Below are 17,386 nucleotides of genomic sequence, written 5' to 3'. Positions count from 1 at the left end.
AAATTTTGTCGTAAATTAAGTTTATCACGGCGAACCATGAATATTTTCACGTTAATGCGTGATCAAACGATATTAGTTCGGCCAGTTTGCTGGCAGTTAACGGAGCATATAAATACACTGTTTTTTTCTGGATAATTTTATATTTTAGTTATTACTATAGCATACAAGAAAACGTTTTTTGTTTTCGTTGCGTTTTATACTAAAAAACTCGCTCGAGATTGTGTTCACTCTATCATCTCAATGAGATCTCCAATTCTCGTTTGCTTGTTTTTACAATTGCAAAACTTTTTTTACAACTCACTAAACTCTATTTTTTAATTTAAGTCTAAGTTACCGGTTTAGTCAAAGGGAACCTTTATAGTTTATTGGCTTTTGCAATAAATATATAAATAAATAAATTATATATCGATATAACGGAAAGTAGTTATTGTGATACTAAATCGCTCGATTTTACCTTTACATCTTCATATTTTATACTGCCAGATTATAGGTGATACGAATTGGTTTATGCACGATGGTGTTTACAATCGTTCATGTTAAACTTCCATTAAAAGTAGGCCTTCTAAGAATATGGCAGCCCTGCCATTTTGTTTTGATTTAATTATTTATCAGTTGGTTTATTTTGCACTATTTTCTTTTCTACCTCCTTTATTTACACTTCTTATATTCTATCCCCACTGGCTCCAAAAGTTTACAGCTGATGATTCAGCTTGGATTTTCGCTTTGCTCCAGTTTGTGGTTTTCGGTTGAGTGTCGACTTCAATAGTTTAGTGATACGCTCTCGGACAATGGAAGTATATATTATACGGACTGTAAACTAAATTACCGATATTGGTATCTATTTAACGTGAATATTTTGAATGCATGCAAGAATAATTTTATATCTGCTTTCACCAACAATTGGTAAAAAAGACAACAGCATTTATAAGTCTTTGTGGGTGCAGCCGAGTGAAACCTTAGTTTTTTATTAATATATCTCATGGTACAGACATCAATATAAACTGAATATTAGTGAGATTTTTGTGATTGTGGTGAGTTTAAGTACACTTCTGTTACGCATACAAAATTGTGACTCGGTGAGCAATTGACCAAACTTGGTTTAAATTTTCGTGGGCGTTTGTGTGAAAGAACGACACAAATTGTCGCGTTTAACTGTCGACGTACCCACCGCTGGTACAATTGAGATGATCCAGCAGCCAGTAGAAAGACGCAATGGTAGCGGTGAGACCGTTGCCAGTGATGAGACGGCGCCGATTGCCTCACATCGCAGCGGTGGGGCTTCATCGATGTTTCGTTCGTTTGGCTCCCTTTTTGGGGCAAACAGCAACAATGGAGGCAATGTTGGCGGCATACATTCGCCTTCAAATGCAACTGTTCACGGTTACGTGGAGTTCGGTATGCAAGATCCAGATAGAAGCGGCCGAACTCTGGGTACTTTTGCAGGCGTATTCAGTCCCGTAGCATTGTCAATGTTCAGCGCTTTAGTCTTTATACGTGTGGGTAAGTCATTGCAAATTCATTTGTTCATGATTATGTATAAGTACAATATGTAAACATACATACAAACAAATCTGATCGGTTTCTAGAAGAAGTGCGGGCGGGCATTAATGGGTAATTATGTATCTTAAAAATATTAATTTAAATAATAAATAAGTGCAAATGAAGTACTTGTAACTTGAGAAGCGATAACGCTGCTATATTGTTGTAGGAATGGTAACATTTTTAGTTTTCCATATGTTTGGCGCTAATAGAAGTAAACGCAGAAAACATTAAAAGATTTATACACTTTATTTGCAACATTAATTTGTACTTTGAAATATAAATGATACACGAATATTATTATATAATTACTTATGATACGTAAAGCTTATGGCCTTGCCGCTAATGCTTTAAAATCATTCTGATTGTAATTCATTACTTTTCTAATTTTAATGAAAAAAAAAATTTGCAATCCAAAGAAAGCACACAAATGCTTGTTTTCGCAGCGGCTCAAAGCGGGGTTCGTCTCATACATACTTTACAATCTTAAATACAGAAAAATGAACTTAATTGCAGAAAATGTTTTTTTTTCTTAATTTCTTACTACCTGAAAGAAGAAGAGGAATGTGTTTGAAAATATTAATTTATCTTGGTTAATCAAATCGCACCTTCTTTAGTTAGATGTATTGTATTTTGGTGACGTCATAAAGGCATTTTATCTAGCTTGGCGACGTCATTTTAAATCTTTCCATTGGGTGATTTATTGGGTGCCCCACTTAGTATGAAAGTTGAAACATATATATATGTATAATATATTAAAATTATCGTTATGTGTAACTTTTTTTAAACTTATTTGCACATAGGTGATAATTGTGTTTAGTTATTTTTTTAACCAGGTTGTGCATTCAAGCACATATAATATTATAAAAAAAAATAATTGGCGCGTACACTTCTGTTAGGTGTTTGGCCGAGCTCCTCCTCCTATTTGTGGTGTGCGTCTTGATGTTGTTCCACAAATGGAGGGACCTACAGTTTCAAGCCGACTCCGAACGGCAGATATTTTTATGAGGAGCTTTTTCATGGCAGAAATAAACTCGGAGGTTTGCCATTGCCTGCCGAGGAGCGACCGCTATTAGAAAAATGTTTTTATTAATTTTGCTTTTACCGAGATTCGAACCAACGACCTCTCTGTGAATTCCGAATTGTAATCACGCACCAACCCATTCGGCTACGGCTATTACTGTAGAGAACTAGCGCCTACATCTTTCTGGTATTTCCCCAATTTGCGTTGACTGTCTTGATATTGTCCTACAAAAGGAGGGACCTATATTTTTATGTCTCATCCGATCGGTAGATGGTTTTTATGAACAGCTTTTTTCATGTAGATATACATGGGTGCCCACTATTAGTAAACCTTCTTCTACGATTTGGTGTTTATGTTCACAGTGTGCATCGCATCACAGACATTTCGAGTGATAGTCAAACACAAATACACATGGCTACGGCTAACAATTGGTTTCGCAGAGCCGGTGTATGTACCCAATATTTGTGCAGCTGGAGGGATATTTAATTACCTTAGCTATATTACTGATACATATGTGTAGTTATGGAAACATTTGAACTAAAAAAATAGTAATAATAATGCTTTTTTTTCTTAACAATAGTGTACAAAATCCGTTTAGAACTTTTATAAATAACACTAGAACTACGAAGATTTACCATATACTTATTTCAACTTTTTTTGTTTAACTACACAAAACAGTAGAGATTTAGAAATAGAACTAAAAATTCATAAGATAATTAAATTTTCAAGCAAAAGAAACATATTTTATTCATTTATTGTAATTACATAACATAAAAAACATAAATAAGATAATTTTAAGTTCTTGGCTTCATAAGCGCCACGCGCAAATAAAATGGCCAGAAAAGCGTTGAATTTTTCTTCTGATAAATCCAATTCTTCACCAGTAACTCGTAAACCTTCTTGTTTTGTGCATGTTATGATATGATGTATAATATCACGATTAATTAGTAATGAGAAAGCACTACTCACAACATTCTTTACAATTTTTTTTTTGCATATCCTGTAGGTCCTACTTTTTGTTTGAAAATGATGTGTTTTGGTTTTCTCCCGGGATAGGATCCAGCTTTGATTTCATTCCAAATAGTTCCATTAGCAATTTCAGTTTGCTGATCTTCGCTCTCATCGGAATAGGATGGAAATCTTACACTTTTTCTTTTACATACCTTGAGTATGTTCTCCTCTTCACTATCACTGGATACATAGACTTTCTCTTTATCAAACTGGACCGCTGAAATATTTGTTGATTTGCAGACAACTTCGGATATATCTTCGCATATATTTGTTATATCTTCAAGAAATTTTGTTTTTTTCGAATGTGACGCCATTTTCAGGGCAATAACTTCTAACTGAAAACAATAACTTTATTTCCCTTTCTAATAATGGAAAAAATATTCAATCAGAAACCACTTGCAATGTATGCAAGAATAATGTGAGATTACAAAGGAATATAAAAAATATTCAATTTATTGTCATTTGCAACTATACACGGTAAGTAAGAATACTAAATTGAAATGTTTATATGCTACGATTTATGATAACTTATCAGTATAGGGGTTACAGACTGACTGTAGAAATTGTATTCAAATTACGGATTTAGTATAACTGTATATACCATATTACAGTTATACAAATTTTCGCATAATATATGGAAAACGCAAAATCTTTGAATTCCGGGAATTTTCCATATTCAAAAAGAATATTTCAAGAATATACAAAAAGTATTCATGATATTTTTATGACCGATCAAAATGACCGGTTCGTATATTTAGGTATAACACATAGTTAACTCTGAAAATTGGAAGCGTAAGAACAAAATAATCTATAATATTATTCTATACACAAATTTAATAAAAATCATGACATTATCGAAAAAAATGTAATTGGAATGTTTAAGAGGAAATGGGAAATAAATGTTCCAACCGGTCATTTTGACCGGTTCGTAGTTCTAGTGATAAATAGCGTAGTTAAAATCTAAAAAGTTTTGGTTTTCTTGTTAACGTATTTTTCCAATTTCCATACACAACACAAAAAATGACATAAAATACTAACATTTTGGAATAAACATTTCACAACTTTTGTTTTTGTACAAAACTATTACGCAGACAGTTTACTATTTCTGTCTTATTTTGCTAAACACCTACCGCTATCAATCATAGTAAATGACCTTTCGCTAAAGACCTTGAAATTTATATATCTGTTAATATTTTCTGAAAAATTCAGTTGGTTGAGTCAACGAATTATTTTTAAATAGTTTATGCTGTCACGGTTGGTTTTTCTTAGTAATTAGTTATCAATATTTATCAATATTATCTGAAAAAAGTCGCTGCTCTTATGTTTTACGTTAACATACATGCATTTACCTGTATTTACAGGATTTATTGTCGGCAATGCTGGTCTTTACGTGACGCTTCTGCAATTCGTTATCGCCTACTTAATTCTCCTATTTACGGTCGCTTCTGTTTGTGCGATCTCCACTAATGGCGCCGTAGAAGGGGGTGGCGTCTATTGTAAGTAAAGTATCGTCTTTCCGTATTTAATAATTGTTTTTATTGTTTTCTCTTTCATCTACAGTCATGATAAGTCGTACATTGGGCCTAGAGTTTGGCGGCTCAATTGGCACGCTTTTCTTTCTAGCAAATGTCGTCGGATGTGCTATGGCGATATCTGGATGTACTGAGGGCATGATGGAGAACTTTGGTCCTGGCGGTTACTTTACTCAATATGGCATATCGCTGCCAGATGGCACTTGGTGGCGTTTCTTCTTTTCTACGCTAATCAATACGGCAATGTTAGTAGTGTGTTTGATTGGAGCGGCGCTCTTTGCTAAGACATCGGTATTAATTTTGGGTATTGTAACTGTGTGCTTGTTGGCAACATACATCAGTTTCTTGGCCGAAGGTCCAAAGGAGGTAATTACGTTGTATTTATTTGGTAGTTATATGTACTTTTCGTCGATAAATTATCCAGTCGTCCAGTATAACGAACTTTTGGAAAACACAATCATGAAAATTAGCTCACTGAGGTTTCTATATTACGAACGCCAATGAATTGTAGAATTCGATATAACGAACGTTGCTTGATTTTTTGTTTTAATGTTCGAGTTTCTTCCAGAAAAAGTTTTTGTTAAATCAAAAGTATTTAATTAAGTTGTTATTGTTCATGTGCATAAAATTAATCGTTTTGAAATTAACGTTATGTAGATTAATACTTCTTGCTGTTGATTGTAGAGCTACACTAGTTTTTTTATTATAGCAAATACTCATAAGATTAGTTATAGTGTAACACCGGTTTTATCCAAAACAACCCGTATACCAGGTGAAGGTCAAAATAAACAAGTCTGAGGTAAAATAGAAATGACAGGAGCTTAATTCTGATAACTTCGAGTTTATTTATTCAAAATAGTACCTGACCTCGGTATACTGTTTTGCGCGATCTAAAAGCATTTCGGAAGAGTGTTTCAGGCCATTGACTGGAATGCCCTTCAGGATGTCGGTACAAGCCTTTTGGATGACCTCTACGGACGCAAAACGTTTTCCTTTCATGGTCAAATGCAATTTTCCGAATAGTAGAATAGGTCTCAGGGGGCCATATCAGGCGAATACGGTGAGTGATTGATGGTTAAAATGCGATTTCTAGTCAAAAAATCGGTCACAAGAGTGGATCGATGAGTTGGTGCATTACCATGCAATAAGCGCCAGCTTCCTCCTTCGCGGTATTCAGGTCGAATTCGACGAATGCGAATTCAAAACGCCAAATTGCATTGACCGTTTGGCACGAACTCGTGGGCAATTCCCTTGGAATCGTGAAAGCAAATGAGAATCGACTTGATTTTTGACTTCTCCAAAGCGATTTTTTCGGTGGTGGCTTATATGGGGCCTTCTATTCGGCACTTTGACGCTTAGTTTTAGGTTCATGTTGGAAACACCACGTTTTATCACCAGTTACAATCTTGTAAAGAGGTTCTCGTTTTTTCTCGTCTCTTTAATGAGGTCTTTCCAATGTTGAATTCTGAGCAATTTTTGGTCCTCCGTTAACTTGCGTGGAATGAAACGTGCACAGACTTTTCGTAAGCCCAAATGATCAGTTAAAATGCGATAAATCGATGTTTTGGAGATATTCAACTCCGATTCCGCGCATTTCAACCATGATTTCTGCACACTTTTGCTAAATTTATGGAGTTTTCGGGGGTTACTGATTTTGGCTTGCCCGAATGTTCATTGTCATTTATGTCCTCTCAACCACAGCTGAAACGTGTAAACCACTTGTTGTTGTTGTTTTAACAGCATAGTTTGCCCTGTCAGTGTAAGTATATCATCGGTCGTCTTCGTCTAACTCATCTAAGAGTAGGCCCAGGAAGCATGCTGTTTCGACAGGTTGGGTCCAGAGGGAAAGGGGGGTTAGATGAGTCGGTTTGAGGGGGCATGTGAAGAGGTGGTTAGTGTCGTGCGGGGTACCTTCACATGCCGGACATGTGTTTGGTATGTCGGGGTCAATTCTGGATAAGTAGGAGTTTAACCTGCTACAATATCCAGAACGTAATTGTGCCAATGTTACACGAGTCTCACGGGGAAGCTGGAGCTCTTCATCTGCAATAGGTGGTGGTTGGACTCCGATTACGGCATTCACAGGACGGGAGTTCATGAAGGTGGTAACGGTCTCCCGGTGAATGTCGTTTATTGACTGTCTAAATACTGTCCGGTCCAGTAGGTTTCGGTCAGCTTTGTCCTGGAGTTCGTCAGCGTAGTCTAGGAGGTGTCTCCTGACGTGCCTGGGAGGCGGCTCAGGCTCAAGCAGGTGTCTGCAGGGGTGAAACCTGCGGATCACTAGTGCCAGGCGACCAGACAGGCGCAGCATAGTTTAGAACCGGCCGGCCAATTGCCTTAAATGTCGAAAGCAACAGTTCTTTGTCTTTGCCCCAAGTGCTACCGGCCAGCGATTTGAGGACCTTGTTGCGATTTTGGACTTTAGTGGCAATTGCGGTTGTATGCGCAGAGAAGGAGAGCAAGCTGTCAAAGGTTACACCCAAAATTTTGGGGTTATTCACAGTCGGAATTGGTGTGTCGTCGACTTTTACCTTAAGGGACAGCTTGACCTCCTTTGTCCAGGTGGTGAAAAGGGTCGCCGTGGACTTAGTGGGGGAAAGTTGGAGATTCCTCGCAGTGAAAAAGCGAGAAAGGTCGGCGAGGTAGTTGTTCACTTTGTTCACGTGTAAACCACTCATGAACTCTGGCATAAGTTAGCCATTCGTCGTCATAAACTTTTTTCATCCATTCAAATGTTTTGGTAAACGTTTTACCGATTTTAAAACGAAACTTGATATTAGCTCTTTGTTCGAAACTCTTTTTTTGTACTGATGACCAAATATACTGACACTTTATACGCAATAATTTCGCTTTCACTGAACCGAATGTCACCAAGCTTTCACTGGGAGTCAGCTAGGGAGGCAACTTCCAACGCACAAATTCATTAAAAAGATGGCACCATCAAAAAATGTCTTGTTTATTTTGAACTTCACCTTGTATTACGTTTAACACTCAATCTCATTAGCATTTTTATGAAAATAAAAAATGCAACGTAATATTTATTATAACTGCTTATGTTACATGTTTCTAACACATTAGAAAGAGTATTTTTTTGAAATTCTTATTTCTGTAAATATTTCAGATTGATGTACCCAAGGAAAACAGCATCATCGGTAATACGACCAAACTGAATTACACCGGTCTCAGTACACAAACCTTGATGGACAACCTTTACCCACACTATGCAAAAGATTACACCTCGAATGGTAAAATGGTTGATTTCGCCACCACATTTGGTGTGTTGTTTGCTGGTGTGACTGGTATTATGGCTGGTGCTAATATGTCGGGTGAATTAAAGAGTCCTTCCAGAAGTATTCCCACTGGCACATTATCGGCTGTGAGCTTCACTTTTGTCTCTTATATTTTACTCTCATTTCTGATGGCATTAACCACACCAGCTGTGACAATGCAAAATAACTATCTGTTCCTGATGCCTGTCAACTTTTGGCCACCATTCACAGCCATTGGCATACTTACTGCCACATTTTCAACGGGTCTGAGCAATCTAATTGGATCCAGTCGTATTTTGGAAGCATTATCAAAGGATCAAGTTTTTGGATCACTGTTAAAATTTGTATTACGAGGTACCTGGAAGGGTAATCCCGTTGCAGCAGTAGTCACCAGTTGGGTACTCGTGGAATGTATATTGCTCATAGGTTCTTTGAACACGATTGCTCAAGTCAATTCAGTACTGTTTATGCTTTCTTATTTGGCGACTAACTTGGCTTGCTTGGGTATCGAGTTGACTGGTGCGCCGAACTTCCGCCCACTTTTCAAGTATTTCACCTGGCACACCTGTCTGATTGGTCTGCTTGGTACACTAATCATGATGTTTGTGATAAATCCTATTTATGCATCTTCCAGTATTATTTTATGTTTGATCTTGGTGATCGCACTGCATCTGTTCTCGCCAGCTTCGCAGGGCACACAATGGGGCTCGATATCGCAAGCATTAATGTTCCATCAGGTGGGTGTGAAGATTTGTTGTTAGTTGAAATTAAACATTATTGATATTATTGGTTCTTTTTCAGGTACGCAAGTACTTATTAATGTTAGATTCACGCAAAGATCATGTGAAATTCTGGCGTCCACAAATGCTATTGCTGGTATCGTCACCGCGTTCCTGCTGCCCACTTGTAGATTTTGTCAATGATATGAAAAAGGGTGGGCTTTATGTGATTGGCCATGTGAAGGTTGGTGACTATACGGCCTTCGTCGATCCAACGATTGAAGAGAACAAATATTGGCTATCCTTTTTGGATCATATGAAAGTGAAAGCGTTTGCTGAAGTTACGCTGGCACAATCTATACGCGAAGGTGTTCAACATTTGATACGCCTATCAGGTATCGGTGCAATGAAGCCAAATACCATAATCCTAGGATTCTTCGATAGTGAAGCACCAAAGGACTTTTTCGAAGCGTAAGACCATTGATACCGCAATATCCATATACTATTGTACATAGGTTTCGTTTTGTTGCTGGTTTGGTTCTATTACTACAGGGGAACTTCACCATATAAAACCGATGGCTTTAATAATGGAGAAATTCAAAACTTTCCAATTCGTCGTGACGGTGAAGAGAAAAAAATCGATGTCGCTGAATATGTAGCCATTATGAGCGATGTGTTGCGTATGAAGAAAAACTTATGCTTGTGTCGGCATTTCCATCGCTTGGATAAGAACTTCATTGCAAAGTAAGAATATGAATACAAAAAAAAAAGGAATTATTTAAACTATTTAGTAATTTTTTCATTATTTAATAGAAGCAAGCATTTAAGGTACATAGACGTTTGGCCAATCAACGTTTTCAATCCAAATCCAAATAATCCGTTCGATGTAGTGTCACTTTTCATGATGCAATTGGCTGTAATAATAAATATGCTTGCCAAATGGAAGCACTTACGTTTGCGCGTTTTCCTATGTGAATCGAACAATGCAAATTCTAATGTTAGGTACGGTAAATTGCTAATCTACTATTTTATTATTTTCTAATTTTATTTATTAATTTTATTTTTGTCCAGTTCATTTGACACGCAAATGCCACAGTTGGATATCTTCTCTAGAATGAGACTGCAGCAATCTTTGAAGAATTTACGTATCGAGGCGGATATAATAGAGGTATGAAGTGAAGAAAATTACAAATTGAAATTTATACGTGATGAAATTTTTTATTTGGATTTTATCATTTTCAGATTCAAGAATGGAATCGTGAGTCCGAATTCACAAGCCATTCGCGCATACTCAAACAATTTACAAGCCATGCTGAGGATGTCAATGAATTAATTACGGAAGAAAATCTCAACCGCTCCCTACTCTATATGCAAAGGTTCGTAAAACTAACTTATGAATTTGTTAACCTATTCAATATCAGCGGAAATCAGTAGAAATACTTCGTGGAAAATGTTTTCTCTAATCTTCATTCATTTGTTCGACGATATCGCTACTAAAACTTTTGTGGTGTGCGTCTTGATGTTGTTTCAGAAATGGAGGGACCTACAGTTTCAAGCCGACTCCGAACGGCAGATATTTTTTATGAAGAGCTTTTTCATGGCAGAAATACACTCGGAGGTTTGCCATTGCCTGCCGAGGGGCGACCGCTATTAGAAAAATGCTTTTTTCTTAATTTTGGTGTTTCATCGAGATTCCAACCTACGTTTTCTCTGTTAATTCCGAATGGTAGTCACGCACCAACCCATTCGGCTACGCCGCACAGTGGGACAGAAATTTCCAAACCGTCTCAAAAATAGGTTTTGTGAATTTTCGATATTGAATATTTTGTTTATGTACACATGTGACAAAATGTCCAATACATATTATATTGTGTTTAAACAATATTATTTAAATTATTTTTGTAAAAAAAACATGACTTGCAAGTTAATGCATAAAATAGTGTCGATTATGATGCACATTATACTAGCAGTTTACATGGTCATATTTTGATTATCTTCGATGCAAATCTATAAGTGTTATATATTGTTAGAAAGGTCATTCAATTTACTATTAAAAAAGTATTTAAATTTTATTTTTTGCAAAACTTGGAAAGGCATACATTTTTTTAAAGAATACCTTATTTTGTATGCGTATTAGAAACTTCAAATGGACTTTTGACAGTTAGCTCCGTTTGGGTCTCTCGTAATTTTAATATCATAACATAAAGTAACTTATGTAGAAGTAAAATCAAAAAGAAAATTTTGCCCCAACCTGCCCCAAAATTAATTAGACACCAAATTTCTCTTTAAGAAAAGGAAAACAATTTTCAAAAAATTTTAGTAAAATTTGAATTAAAGATCAATCAAAAATATATCTAAATATATTAAATAAACACATAATCTTTTAGTTTGGTTGACATATCTATAGAAACAACACATTTTTTCATATTAAAACCCTTTGACCTTTGACCTCCAAATTCACCCCCTTCCTTCCACGCGAAGTATCACAAAAAGATCATCTTATAGCACGATGAAGTTATTAAATCTCTGTTGTTTGAAAGTAAAGTTCTTAATAATTAACGAATTCTTGGAATAACGATTTTACTGTGCGCTTCTGCTAGATTGCGTAAACTTATTGTTGGTAAGTAGTGCATACATATGAATATACAACATGCACGCGCACGTTTGATAATGCGTTTGCAGCTCAAGAACAGTGACGAATTTTTGCGTATATTTGAAAGACATAAATAGTTACAAAGTAAGTGCCAAATACTTAACAAAATGAGTGAATTTGCGGTGCCTCGACGAGAATTGTGCGTATTTTTCATTGACCACGGCACAACACCAGATGCTATAAAAAATTACTTAGAAGAACAATATAATTTGAACTTATTTAAAAGCGAATTTGTTTTGAAAAGTATTCAAAAACTGCTCTTATCAAAGTTCAACGATCGCTGGAGCAAATCTAGCCGAACAAAACAACGTTTTCTTCTTAATAACTCGACTTGGTTGGAAAGTGAATTTAAGGTACAATTCCAGGAAGTACCAATTGATATTACACCTAGAGCGTCTGGAGAACGTGGACGGCCACCAAAGTCTTATGATCATCTATCAGAGAAATCTAGAAAAAGGAAGCATATGGAATTGGTTCAAGAATATGGACTCGAGTATATACATAACGCATATGTCCAAGGATTGCGGTCTGAAGGAGAGTTCGATGAAGCTTCTGTTGTAGAAATGATGCGAAAGAGCGATAAAAAAGAAAAAAGATTATAAAGGAAAAATTGTTGCGTAAAACTTGCAATGCAACCTGTTTTACGCCGGATGAAGCTTTATGTTTGTTTGCTGATTTAGATCTTTCAAAAGCACAATATGGATTACTTCGGTTAAGCCTTATTAAGAAGAACTTTAATATATTTCCATTTTATAACGTATTGACAGACGCAAAAAAACTATGTTATCCTCAACCCTCCAGCATTGAAGTGACAGATACTGGTGTTAAAGTTAATCTGCAAGAGTTACTGGTTTATACTACAGCCCGTATCCTGAAAATTGAAAATGCTTACAAGCCAACAAAAAGAAATCTTCAATTGTTTACCAAATGGGGATGTGATGGTTCATCGGGACAAAGTGAATATAAACAAATTTTATCAGATGAAAAAAAATTGGTTTCGGATGCAAACTTATTTATTGCGTCTTTGGTTCCAATAAAGCTGACAGATATTGAAACAGAAGAGGTTCTTTGGCAAAATCCAGCTTGCTCTTCAATTCGATATTGCCGACCAATTTGTATAGAATTTGAGAAAGAAACCCCGGAGAAAACCCGTTCGGTGGTTGCTGATATTCGTGATCAAATTAATAATTTGACAACGTCTAAGATACACAGAGAGAACCAGGTAACAAAAATAAGTCACAAACTATTTTTAACTATGGTGGATGGAAAAGTTACACAAGTTCTAACTGGCACAAGTTCTGCAGCTGTGTGCACGGTATGTAATTCTAAGCCAAGCGAGATGAATAATTTGGAAAGAATAGATACAAAGCCAGTTAACATAAATGCATACGAGTACGGCTTGTCTACATTGCATGCTTGGATTAGATGCATGGAGTTAATTTTGCATATTTCATATAATCTCTCATTTGAAAAATGGACTGCAAGAACTTCGGAAGACAAAAAAAGTAAGGAAGACAAGAAGAAACTTGTGCAAAGTTTATTTCGAAGCCGGATGGGATTAAATATTGACAAACCCCGGCAAGGTATCGGAAACAGCAATGATGGCAATACAGCTCGACGGTTTTTTGAAAACTACAGTTGTTCTTCGGAAATTACAGGAGTTGATAAGAACCTCATTAAAAGATGTTATATAATTCTTCAAGCTTTGGCTTCAGGCCTTGCAATTAATCCGGAAAAATTTGGAGCATATACTCGAGCTACAGCGGAATTATACGTCACGAAGTATATGTGGTATAATATGCCATCTTCCGTTCACAAAATTTTAATACATGGCGAAAGTATCATTAAACATTTTGCTGTTTTGCCTATTGGCCATTTATCTGAAGATGCCCAAGAGTCTCGCAACAAAGATTACAAAAATATAAGATTGAATCACGCTAGAAAGTGCTCTAGGTCAGCAACAAATGAAGATGTATTTAATGGACTTCTTTTTACATCAGATCCATACATCTCTAGTATTAGAAAAGCACCTATAAATATTGAAACACAATTATTAGATGAAGCCAAGAGCTTAGTATTTATGTAAATAGCAGTATTATATTTTCTTTTATTATTTTTTTTCTTTAAGTTTCAAGTATAGGTATTAAGTATTTTCACTTTTAGAATTTAATTTGAAGTGAAGTATGGTAAAATATTATGATTTTGCTGATGTTGTTAAGCAAAATATTTGTTTGTATGACAATATACATTTTTTTTAGTATTATAAACATAAAATAATACACCAAGTGTCCTTTTATTCTATAGTATAAACATTCTAGATATTACATAAAAAATTTCAGTTCGTTACTCCAATTAGGAACAAAGTTACAGATTTTTGAGACGGTACGCACGGTTCTGTCCCACAGTGCGCCGGCCGCCCCGAATACCTACGCCTTTTTTCAGGAAAATAGCCCTACTTATGTGAACTTAAATAATGAAAAATATCAGAGGTATCTGTTTTTCGACCGCATTTTTTTATCTGGCGACCGCTGGTCCCGAAATAAAACTACATCAAGCATCAAGACGCACACCACAAAAGTATTCCCTGTGAAATTTTCCTGCATTTCATGTCATTCAAATACTTAGTTTATCAATTTTTTCTACTTTTTTGAAAACAAAGTGTTTTATTACTGTAGAGGTATACTATCAGGAAAAGTTAGCAAAGTCGGGGTGGTTTCGATTGTTGCACAGTGTAATTACTACATTACGCATGTAAAAAAAAACTTGTTTTTATTATTTTTGCAAACATAATTATTTGTTAATATGATTGAAACTTTTTTTGGTTTTAATGAAAAAAATAAGGGATTTTTAAAAAGTTATTGCTTGCTAATTGTTTGGGCTCTTGAAAATGTTCGGTACGGTCTTGCTCTCTACTCTCGCTCCCTACTTTTAATCTTGAGATTAGTTTTATTTTATTAAACAATAAACTAAATATATTAATAAAACAAAAGGACAAATAATAGAAGTAAAATGAAATAATAATAATAGTTTGGGCTCTTGAAAATGTTCGGTACGGTCTTACTCTCTACTCTCGCTCTCTACTTTTAATCTTGAGATTAGTTTTATTTTATTAAACAATAAACTAAATAATAAAACAAAAGGACAAATAATAGAAGTAAAATGAAATAATAATAATAGAAATAAAATCAAATAATTAAGTAGTAATAAAACACAACAATATATTACATAATATTAATCATATTTAAAAGGGCACTTTTCCTTATCAATTTAAAACTATAATTTTTAAATTACGCACCATAACAACTACTTCTTCATATTTTACATAAAATATACAAGTATGAAATGGCATCTACTATATTTTTCTTGGAAATATTTCAGAGCGAATCAAATAATTCGAGAACGGTCCGATCAGACAGCGGTTTCTTTCATATATCTGGCAGCTCCCCCACAAATCGACACACCTGATTTTACAGAGCGCAGCGCACGTTACATTGAATTGCTTACAGAGTTGACCGCTGAATTGCCACCCACTATTCTGGTGCATGGCATAAGTACAGTTACTTCCACCACGCTTTAAACTTGACAATTGCAACTGTTTGATGCCGGTATTAAATGTATGGTTGGTGTAAGTGTGTATTAAGTAAGCAAAACATTGCAGTAAAACAAGCAACTTTCTCCATCTGTGAATATATTTTGGCTTTCTGTTCAATTTGATTTGTATTTGTATGCTTTTTGTTTGTCGTATGAATGTAAACAAGAAGACCCAAAATAATTGTTAATTGTGGCTTTCTGTATGCTTAATCTACGGTGTGAGATGATGCTATTAGCTTAACCTCACTTTTCCATTGGCTATTGCATATCCCGGTTACGCATTTAAAGTTTATAAAAAGTGATAAATTTGTTTGCTTCTTCAATACTTCTATTTTATTTTGCTTCTGTATTATTTGCTATCATTTCTATTTTTTGTTTTCTTTACTATTATTAGTAATATTAAATAAAAGTTTCTAAACGTCTACATAATCTTATAGCATATTTCCACCAAGAGCTTAGTTGCTGTTAAAAATTCTGTTAAGTTTTAAAAATATGAGGGGTTGCAACAACACCTAATTTTTGTTTACATGGAGGCTTGCTGACAACAGACGGCTACCAGAGCGTCTGTATTTGTGCACAAAGAGGGTCAACTGTAAATTGAATGCATTTACGTTGCTGTTTTAGCATTTGCTGTTCCCAAATAAGGGAGTATTTACTTCGTTTAATAGAGAAAAAATATTTTAATAAAACAACTTAAGAGGTTTTATTTTGTAAGCCACCGTAAGCCACTAAATCGATTACTTTTCTCGAAATGTAGCTGTAATTTGAGTAATTGTTTTAATAAAAGTTGAATGAAATACAAAGTTTTTCTACGATAAATTAGAATTTATTGACATTATAGCAAAATTGTTAAAGTCATATAAGTTGTTTTATAAAAAGTACACAAATATATTTATAGTAAAAAATAACTGAAACTCTGAATTTTAGTACGAAAGTTCTACCACACAAAACAATAGTTCATTTTCCTATTTTGCTCTCATAATTTCGGCTATGGTTGTGAATTTGGGCTGGATTTTAGATGCTAGTTTAACTGCGGTCAATTTTTAAACTGAAATTAAGCCTGCAAAATTGGGTGCTAAACTTAGTTTAACGGGCAAGCTTAAAGAAATTAGAACTAAAAAACTGCCCCTTAAAGTATGATATTTAGAACAAAAAAAAATGTTTACATTCGTAGGCACTGTTAACCTAACATTTTCTGTTAGACCCGCAAACTTGGATTTTCTCGATTCTAAAAATAAACTATCGCGCTTTGATAAATTCTGTATAATGTCTGTTGGGATTCTTTTTTCGAAAACAAACAAAAAAATGTCAGCTTATTATATGTCCACATTATGAAAATATTGCCTTACCCCTTGAGAAAATATTTCGTATTTACATGAGAATAGAACGCTTCCAAAAATTATATATTTAATATGCAAAAATATACTTTTGTATTAATTAAAGTTTTCGTACAACTATTTGGACGACGTTGTGCAGACAGTTAAGCAAAACTCAGCTAAATAACCCTGAAACTCACTTTTTGTATAGGGTAGAAAATGCCACACAATCGCCTGGTCAGCATATAAGAAAAAACGAAAATTTGACAGCTCTAGCGCAGGGCAGAGAGAATGCGACATTATTGTGAGAAAAGAAAACGCCGTAAGTTTACGTTTACTGAAGGCACGGCTCGGTGGAAATGGGCTTACTTATTTTGTTTTTTTAAGGTAAAATTTGTACGAAGAAAAGCTGGTTTTAAGAAAATTTTCACAGCTTATTCGAAATGTGAAACAAGTTTTAAAAGCATCACATGACATTTGATCAAATATAGTATGTAATAAATGATTATTAAGTGAAATCAATTATGACATCTCGAATTTTCAACGCGCAGTCTCTAAAAAAAGGGAACTAACTTTATAGTGATGCCAAAGATATTCCGCTTGAAAAGGTTCCTAATAGGGGAAAAATAGTCAGAAAGTACTCATCATCATTGTGAAAAAGCATACTGAATTAGTCAAAAAACAAAAGGAAGAAAAACACAAACACAAAAAACACCACTCTATTTACATCTT

At 35.0% G+C, this 17,386-nt stretch overlaps 1 protein-coding gene across 1 annotated transcript; it reads left to right on the top strand.

The window, feature by feature from the left end:
• The first annotated feature begins 679 nt into the window (after positions 1-679).
• On the top strand, positions 680-15,486 carry LOC129246980 (solute carrier family 12 member 9). Its single transcript, XM_054885771.1, has 10 exons — positions 680-1,500; positions 4,936-5,070; positions 5,135-5,472; positions 8,228-9,112; positions 9,177-9,565; positions 9,647-9,838; positions 9,908-10,096; positions 10,166-10,262; positions 10,337-10,470; positions 15,126-15,486. The coding sequence occupies exons 1-10, from the start codon at positions 1,185-1,187 to the stop codon at positions 15,322-15,324; spliced, it is 2,874 nt and encodes a 957-aa protein (XP_054741746.1). The 5' UTR covers positions 680-1,184; the 3' UTR covers positions 15,325-15,486.
• The last annotated feature ends 1,900 nt before the right edge of the window (positions 15,487-17,386 follow it).

The sequence above is a fragment of the Anastrepha obliqua genome, chromosome 5, assembly GCF_027943255.1.
Source record: "Anastrepha obliqua isolate idAnaObli1 chromosome 5, idAnaObli1_1.0, whole genome shotgun sequence".
In the NCBI taxonomy this organism is placed as follows: domain Eukaryota; kingdom Metazoa; phylum Arthropoda; class Insecta; order Diptera; family Tephritidae; genus Anastrepha; species Anastrepha obliqua.
The sequence above is the reverse complement of the archived record's forward strand: the minus strand, read 5'-3'. Positions and strand labels throughout refer to the sequence as shown.

Excerpts from the sequence above, each read along its gene's own strand:
- LOC129246980 (XM_054885771.1), top strand. The coding sequence starts at position 1,185 with ATGATCCAGCAGCCAGTAGAAAGACGCAATGGTAGCGGTGAGACCGTT. Across the intron at positions 5,473-8,227 it reads TGGCCGAAGGTCCAAAGGAG|ATTGATGTACCCAAGGAAAA; the intron begins GTAATTACGTTG and ends TAAATATTTCAG. Across the intron at positions 9,113-9,176 it reads AAGCATTAATGTTCCATCAG|GTACGCAAGTACTTATTAAT; the intron begins GTGGGTGTGAAG and ends GTTCTTTTTCAG.